This window comes from Sinocyclocheilus rhinocerous, unplaced genomic scaffold, assembly GCF_001515625.1.
Source record: "Sinocyclocheilus rhinocerous isolate Xijiao unplaced genomic scaffold, SAMN03320098_v1.1 scaffold24, whole genome shotgun sequence".
Classification (NCBI taxonomy): domain Eukaryota; kingdom Metazoa; phylum Chordata; class Actinopteri; order Cypriniformes; family Cyprinidae; genus Sinocyclocheilus; species Sinocyclocheilus rhinocerous.
The window spans coordinates 688707-696519 of record NW_015647124.1 but is presented as its reverse complement, the minus strand read 5'-3'; the positions used below and the strand labels follow the sequence as shown (position 1 = coordinate 696519).

General features: G+C 34.4%; 1 protein-coding gene across 1 annotated transcript in view; it reads left to right on the top strand.

The window, feature by feature from the left end:
- The first annotated feature begins 1969 nt into the window (after positions 1-1969).
- prkg1 (protein kinase cGMP-dependent 1) overlaps positions 1970-7813 on the top strand; it is a 142880-nt gene continuing 137036 nt past the window's right edge. The window contains exon 1 of the mRNA XM_016513239.1: positions 1970-2597. Within this exon, the coding sequence (XP_016368725.1) occupies positions 2293-2597 (305 nt within the window). The 5' untranslated portion in view covers positions 1970-2292. The remainder of the gene's footprint in view (positions 2598-7813) is intronic.

Sequence of the window (7813 nt, the reverse complement as noted above, 5' to 3'; positions counted from 1 at the left end):
TGCCATTTTCTTCTCTCTGGCATATACCACCTGTTAATATTGTATATATATATATATATATATATATATATATATATATGCGTCCTTTTGAAGCATTTTTAGTATCCTTGATATACTATTATAGTTTTTGTTAATATTTTAATTTACATTTTCTTTTTATGTAATTTGATTTATGGAAATAAAAAAAAAAACATGTTTGTATAGTTTTTATTAAGTTTTTAGTTTGAGTTCATTTAGTTTGAGTTATTTTAGTACTTCAAATTGAATGGTTTATGTTATATAATGGTATTTTTTTTATTTTAGTTATTATTTATTTTATTTCCAGAAATAAAAATGTTTTTATGGTTTAAATGAACTATAATAACTCTGTTTTGAAATTATAATGTTCTACAGAATTCCAATAGGTTTCTATCTAACATGCTTTCTGATGTGTTACAGTAGTGTAATGAACAAGAAGTCTACAGAGGGCATACAAGTGCAATAATTTCATTCTCAGAGTAACGTTTTTAGGCCTAGACAGTGGGGGCAGTTAATGAGGAGAAATGGAGCACCAGCTGGTCGTGTGTTAATGGGAAGGATCCAGATGATGTTAGGGGGACTGTGAAGAAGAAGCATGTGGTAGAACTCCAGAGCATCATCTGGACATGCAGCTTGTTCTGTGCAGATGAAGTGTAGAAGCATGCTGCAGTTGGTTGTGTAAACACATGCTACAGAACCCTTGGATATCATTAGTGTTGTATTTAAAGGAATATTTCACCCAGAAATGATAATGTCCTGATTATTTACTCACCTCCAGACCATGCAAGATGCAGATTCCATGGAAAACATTCCAGGATATTTCTTCATCTAATGCATCTAATTAGATTTCTTCATCTAATTTCAACTACAATGCCATTTGTAGTTGAAAAGTATAGATTAGAATTGTTTTATGTATGTATGTATGTTTTTTTTTTCTTTCCCTAAAAATGACGGATTTTTTTTTCCACCAGAGAAGACCCTTATTTGTTGACTGGGGTTGTGTGGATCACTTTGAAGCTGCCTTCAGTGTTGGTCTATGTTGGACCCTGTTTACTAACTCCAAAACCTTAATTTCTATTTGGCTGAAAAAAAGAAAGTCATATACATCTTGGATGGTGTGGGGGTGAGTAAATAATCAGGAAATTTTCATTTTTGGGTGAACTATTCCTTTGTGTGTTAAGGGATTGTGGTACTGTAAATGCACATCAATGATATATGAACTTAAAAAGATCCCAAGCAGAATAATTGCAACAATGTTAAATGTTGATGGATTCCTGTGTTAGTAATAATAATTTAAAAAAAAATCAATTACAATAGATTTAAGTGTTTAGTAATTATGATTTCCTAACTACCAACATTAATTAATTCATTAATTGGCTGAAAGCCAATGGGAATTATTATTATAATTTTTTTTAAATATGATTGTAAATCACATTCACCAGTTGCAACATCTGAAAATGACATTTTGGTCATATACTGTCTAAATGTACATTTTGCTTCTTAAAATGCAATGATTCTTTCTCAGCGTTGGATGAATTTTATTAACATTTGACAAGCTTAAACTCATAAAATTAGAGCAGATTTGAAATAATTTATTGTAATTAAAGTTAAATGATGAGAAACATTTTTACGTCTTAAAAAGTGCAAAAAGCAAGTTCAATTAAAACATGGCATAGGTATTTTCTGTGAGGTATTTGCTATGTACATATTTAATTTGATGCCTGATGTGCATATTTTCGAAGTATAAATGAGTAAACATTATTTGTATTATAATAGGGATAATTTAGGAAGTGCGTAATGTTAACGTAAAGGAACTGTTATTGAAACTACTGTTTGAATGCGCTCACGTGCTTGTGTATTGTGTAAGGTAGCGCACTTGAAGGCTCTCAGCGGCTGTTACAGGTGCGGGCTTGAGTCTTTCCTCATTGGCTCATCGGGGAGCCACGAGCGTGCTGCTCTCACGACGCGTTCACTGCGCGCTCATGGCGTTCCACTCGCGCTCGACAGCTGCGACTGACGTATTTGGACAAGAAATGAATGCCCTGTGAAACTTCTTCGTCTCCCGAATGTGATCTTTGCAGACGCCGTGGGTGTTTCCCCGCTCATTCCTCCGGTATAAATAATCCGAAAGCACGCCGGTGGATCGGCGCGGCAATTTTTTGGGCGACATTACCACGGAAAATACGACCGAAAGCGGTTTGCTTTAATTTCATGACCGAAAACTGACCGTTCACCAAGTTGGTAACGACTCCGGATCGTTAACTGTGGGGAGAAATGGGCACTTTACGCGATCTCCAGTACGCGTTACAGGAGAAGATTGAAGAATTGAGACAGAGAGACGCGCTGATTGATGAACTCGAGTTGGAGCTGGACCAGAAAGATGAACTCATCCAGAAGCTTCAGAATGAGTTAGACAAATACCGATCCGTTATAAGACCGGCAACACAACAAGTCCACAAGCAGAGTGTCCTTCAAGAGCAGCAGAGGACCAAGAGACAGGCGATCTCTGCCGAACCTACAGCCTTTGATATTCAAGACCTCAATCATGTCACCCTGCCTTTCTATCCAAAGAGCCCACAGTAGGTGCCACTTAAATCTGATCAGTGTTGTTATGAAGCTGTCCATCAAATTAACCGGAACAAAGTGCTGATGATGATTTGCATTACTGATGCAATTATGCATATGCAATCGTATAATGACACATAAATCATTGCCTTTGTGCTGTGGTCTTGGTCAGTAAGACACCTCGAGTTCTGCGGTACGAATATAATCATAACCATCCATCAAACCTGTCTCCGTCCAAACCTTCATTACTTCACTGATGTTATGTAGCCTATTGTGAATATAGGCAGACAGCCAGCCTGGTGATGCCACCTGTTGATTCTGTTTATCAACTTCAAAAGGGAGAAAAAGTGCATGTTCATATGTAGATTATAGTTCATGCATACTGTTTTTTTTTTTAAGAGAACAGTGAATTTCAAAATCTTATTTTTCTTCGTCATATATATTTTATTAGATTAGACTCAACTTTATCTGCTTGTGCAGAGCAAGTCTAACCAGAAGTAGTATTACAGCATAGTGTATTATATGTAATGTTATAATGTGCAAAATAGAAATATACAATTTGTATTTATATAAGGATATACACTGGTAGTCTATAGATAAATCATGGTAAAGTGCAAATTTGAAAATGAGGTACAAATGACAGAACAAATGAATGTGGTAGTGCAGAAAACATGATATTTAGTACGTTATTTAGTTTAGAATAGTATAATGCAGAATGACATATAATATGGATATACAGATAAAAAAAAAATACATTAGAAAAATGACAGACCCCACTGTATAATATATTAGGAAGTATATGATTAACATATATATATATATATATAGGCTAATAGTCATTTCAAGATTATTTTGGGAACATTTTTTTCCAAAACTAAAACATGAAATAAAATAAAATATAAAAAACCTTGAAATTATTTTATATTAAAAAGTTAATTTAAGTTACCTTGATGTGCTAAAATAACTAAAACTTAAAAAATAATGAAGACTATGTAGATATTTAAAAATCAAAAACTAAGAAAAATGACTTAAACACACAAGAAGATTATAAAACTTTAAAATTAAAACTGAAATGTGAAAAAAATAAACTGAACTGAAAAAAATATATAAAGATGTTTTTTTTGAAGGGAATGTATGAATTTCAAAATATATTATTTTTCTGCATCATAAATATTTTATTAGATTCGATTCAACTTTATTGTGCTTGTGCAGAGTAGGTCTAACCAGAAGTGCGAGTCGTAGTAATACAGCAGCGTAGCAAATCATTTTAATAATAATAATAATTTATGCATTTAGCAGACGCTTTTATCCAAAACGACTTACAGTGCATTCAGGCTATACATTTTGTACCAGTATGTGTATCAAATAAATAAATTATGGTGAAGTGCAAATTGGAAAATGAGCTGCAAATGACTACTATAGTGCAGATGACTTGGAATACAGTACATCATTTAGTTATTATATGTAATGTTATAATGTGCAAAATAGAAATATACAATTTGTATTTATATAAGGATATACAGTGGGGTCGTAAAGTCTGGGACCATATTCAAATTCTGGGAACCAAAACCCTGGAAATAAACAAAGTTTTAGGATTTTTATAAATGTAAAACAAGGAACGATGCAATGAAGATGAAATATTTAAGATTCTGTAACATTTGAATGTCACTAATGAAAAAGCACATTTGTGACACTGACAACATGAACTCTTTGTACAGACAGTCAGATGTTATTGCTTCCAATGAAGCGTTACATCTCAACTCATGCTGGAGAACAGCAGGTTTCGGGCATATTAGCACTAGTTCTGCTTTTAGAACAATGCAGATCCCACTATATAATAGAAGTATATATAAGGCAGTATATGATAATTATTAGCTAATAGTCCCTTCATGACTGTTTTAGGAACATCTTTCAGTCTCATATATCAGCCACAAAGGTGTACATAAAATGTTAAGCATTTGAAATTGCTTTTAAGCCTTTTAAAACTATATATAGAGTTCAATGAAACTGCATGATGATCTCTAATGAAATGCACACAACTGGAAAGTGGAGTAGATTCTTAGCACCGTTGATAATCTTTTCATCTTCTCCTCAGCAGGATCTCTAGAGCGGTATTAGACTCTGATTAAATTGAGGCTCCTGATGCGAGGTGGCATTTTCTGCACTTTTTTGCTATGGTAACCCCTTCAGAGCAATACTGTTGCCCATCTCTGAAGACTTTGAAATCTGTCCACCACCTGCAGCTCTGAGCTCAAAGAGAAAGTTTGGTGCATGGCCGTTTAGTTTGTTTTAATGAATGTGAGGTTTGATGTTGATCACGGTTTCTGTTTTTATTCTCCCCTTTTTTATTTTCATCATTTTGATTTCGGTCAGCACTGTTAATTTCCTCTGGAGACAGTGTGTAGGCTTCAGTCCACATGGGCTTTTTTTGGTAAATGAGCCTTTGGGAACCGAGAAGCTAAAATTAGGCAAACAAGAAGGAACTGCACTCTTGCATGAGAACATTGTTACACCAAAAGATACAGTATCAACGGCCTTTATGCTTGTGAATGTGGCCTGGCCTCTGATCATGATCTGCTAAGCGGAGTACTTGTAAATGGTTTTTGGATTAGTGATTTGCTATTCAAAATAGGTCATGATACAAACAGTCTGATATGGTATCGCGTGGGACGCGGAGAGCAGGGTAGGTACATTTTGAGTGAAAGCTTTAAAGCAACTCTCTACAGACACCTTGGCAATGGAATCGCCATTGGCTAGGTAATTTTTTAGTTTACTCACCAGACTATATTTTAATTTTTTTATGATAGAACTCAGTGATGTTTGTAGTGCAGTAATAGTAATGTTTGAAGTACAATAATACTAATAAAATAGTACTACTACTACTAATTATACTACTACTGCTACTGATAAGCTGCCTAGCTTGAAATTTGGTCGCATATGCGAGTGATTTACTAGCATTGTAGAGGGTTGTAATGTCAACATGAAATTAAAATTGACAAGCCCAAATTCCCAATAAAATCAAGTCCTGCCTTCTAAAACAGAGTAGGATACAATTAACTTTTATTGTTGACATTATAACTCCTAAAGGCCATGCACACACTGTGAAGTTTCAGGAGTGCCAACCACATTTAAATACAAGAGTGAATCCCCAAATTTTCATTTCATGTTTGTGTATGGAACAGAATTCATTTTCGAAACTGTGATGATTGACACCAAGATAATATGATGAGCAGTGTTCTGGCCTCTTGTTCATTTGGTATCCGTTATTTTTAACCATAGTAATATTACAGCGACCAAAGGCTCGTCATGTTCTGTTTTAACTAAGACACCATCAACAGTGCCATCGTATTTTGTTTATGTTTGGAAGGCTACTTCACAGAGTGCACTCTTTAAGGGTTGCCATGTCCACTTTTTATAAGCGGCGCTTATTAGGCATCTTTGGGATTTTTGTTTGGGCTCGGCTCATAAAGCAATCCAGTTTATAAAGTTAATAAAGTAGGCAGGTGCAGGTCACAATATTTTGGTATGTGGGACTCTTAACTTTTATAAAGAATATCTCTTTGGATTTGAAACTTTAGTTTTTGCAACTTTACAGATCTTCTTTATGCACCAAGAGCTTGTAGCACTCCAAAGAGAAAGGAAAAATTGAAATCGCATCATATGACCCCTTTAAGTTTATTTTGGGCTTGTTCTTATTTTTTGTTGTGTTTTTCTAGCAAGCTCTTGCAACACTAATGAGTCAAAACACTAATGTATCAAAATGATTTCTTGCATCGCACATACTTAAAAGACATAAATCTCACAAATCAGTTGTTCAGTTCAGTTCCGTACACACTGTGTAGAATTTCTGTAAATGTGGTGGTCACTACATTAATTTTTCAGGAGTTAATTCGGTTGTAATGCGTTTAATGAGAGCATTATGAGTGTTAAGTTTTCATTGCACCTCTCATTTAAACTTCAGAAGCAAAAGTGCTATTAGAGTTGGTGCAATTAATTTCTGATAAATCTGTTCAAACTGTCCATTTCAGTGAACTGATTCTAAACTCAGAAGTCATTGCATCATAACTGAAAAACGTACAGAATCCCTTTGTGCCTACGTTTGATCTAACTGAATATCCTGAATATGTCACATTATGGAAGTTAAATAGGTTGCTTTCCTGTGCATACTGTCCTGATATAAAATTAAAATTGAATTGAATGTCTTTGATTTGTTAATGTAATTTAATATCATATTTGAAATGGGAATGGTACAGCATCACACTTAAAGAAAAAAATCCATAGACAATTCCAGGACATTATCCGTTACATTTGCTGACCTTTAACCCTAAAACACAACACAATGCAATGCAAAATTCAAAATACAGATTAAACACCTGTGAAAAAAATATGGAAAATTGGTTCATATTAACACAGTACCTTATGCCGATTTTTACAGACTTTTCTTAGATTGCACCTGCACCATTTTGAGTGATCAAGTCTTACCTGCCTTCAGTTCCCCTGTCCCCTAGTCTTATTTACACCTCTCATTATTGCCGGTCGATGGCTCCCCATGTCTGTGTGGGAATGATAGATTGTCTCAATGTAATGTCTTCATCAAGTATGAAAAGTAGAATGATTTGTTGTTAATCCCCCTTTCAGTGTCAGACAGAAGGAACAATTGAAGCCATATTTCTCTAGACAATTGCACAATGGGGTTGATAAGAAAACAGCTCATGAAATGAGTTTATAATCCTGTAAGTGTCCTATTAATTTCAGTCATCAATGTTCCCCTTGGAATTCATATGCATACAAATAATCATGCATATCTGCTGCTGCCTGAGTTTGATTTGAACAGTTATTAGCAGTGATGACGCAAGAGTTTTATCAGCTGACCTCAGTCAAAGACGATACACAATTGCTTTTTTGTGCATTTGGTCTTTTTCAATATCAGTAGTTCACTGATTCCTGAGTACTAGGAAAAAAGTGAAATCAAGAGCACTATTTTAAATTAGGGATGCACGATATTAGATTTTTGCCAATATCTGATATGCAGATATTTTAAAATCATTTTGGCCGATGCCGATACCGATACCAATACCAATATATATTTCCCTTTGTTTTGAAACAACACCAAGTCCCTCTTGTGTGGAATTTATAAACAAATAATTTTTAACTTTGGTTAGTTTTGAGCAAAAACATATTTGTTAGAACTAATAAACATTATTAAATGATTAAATTTGTGTCAGCACCA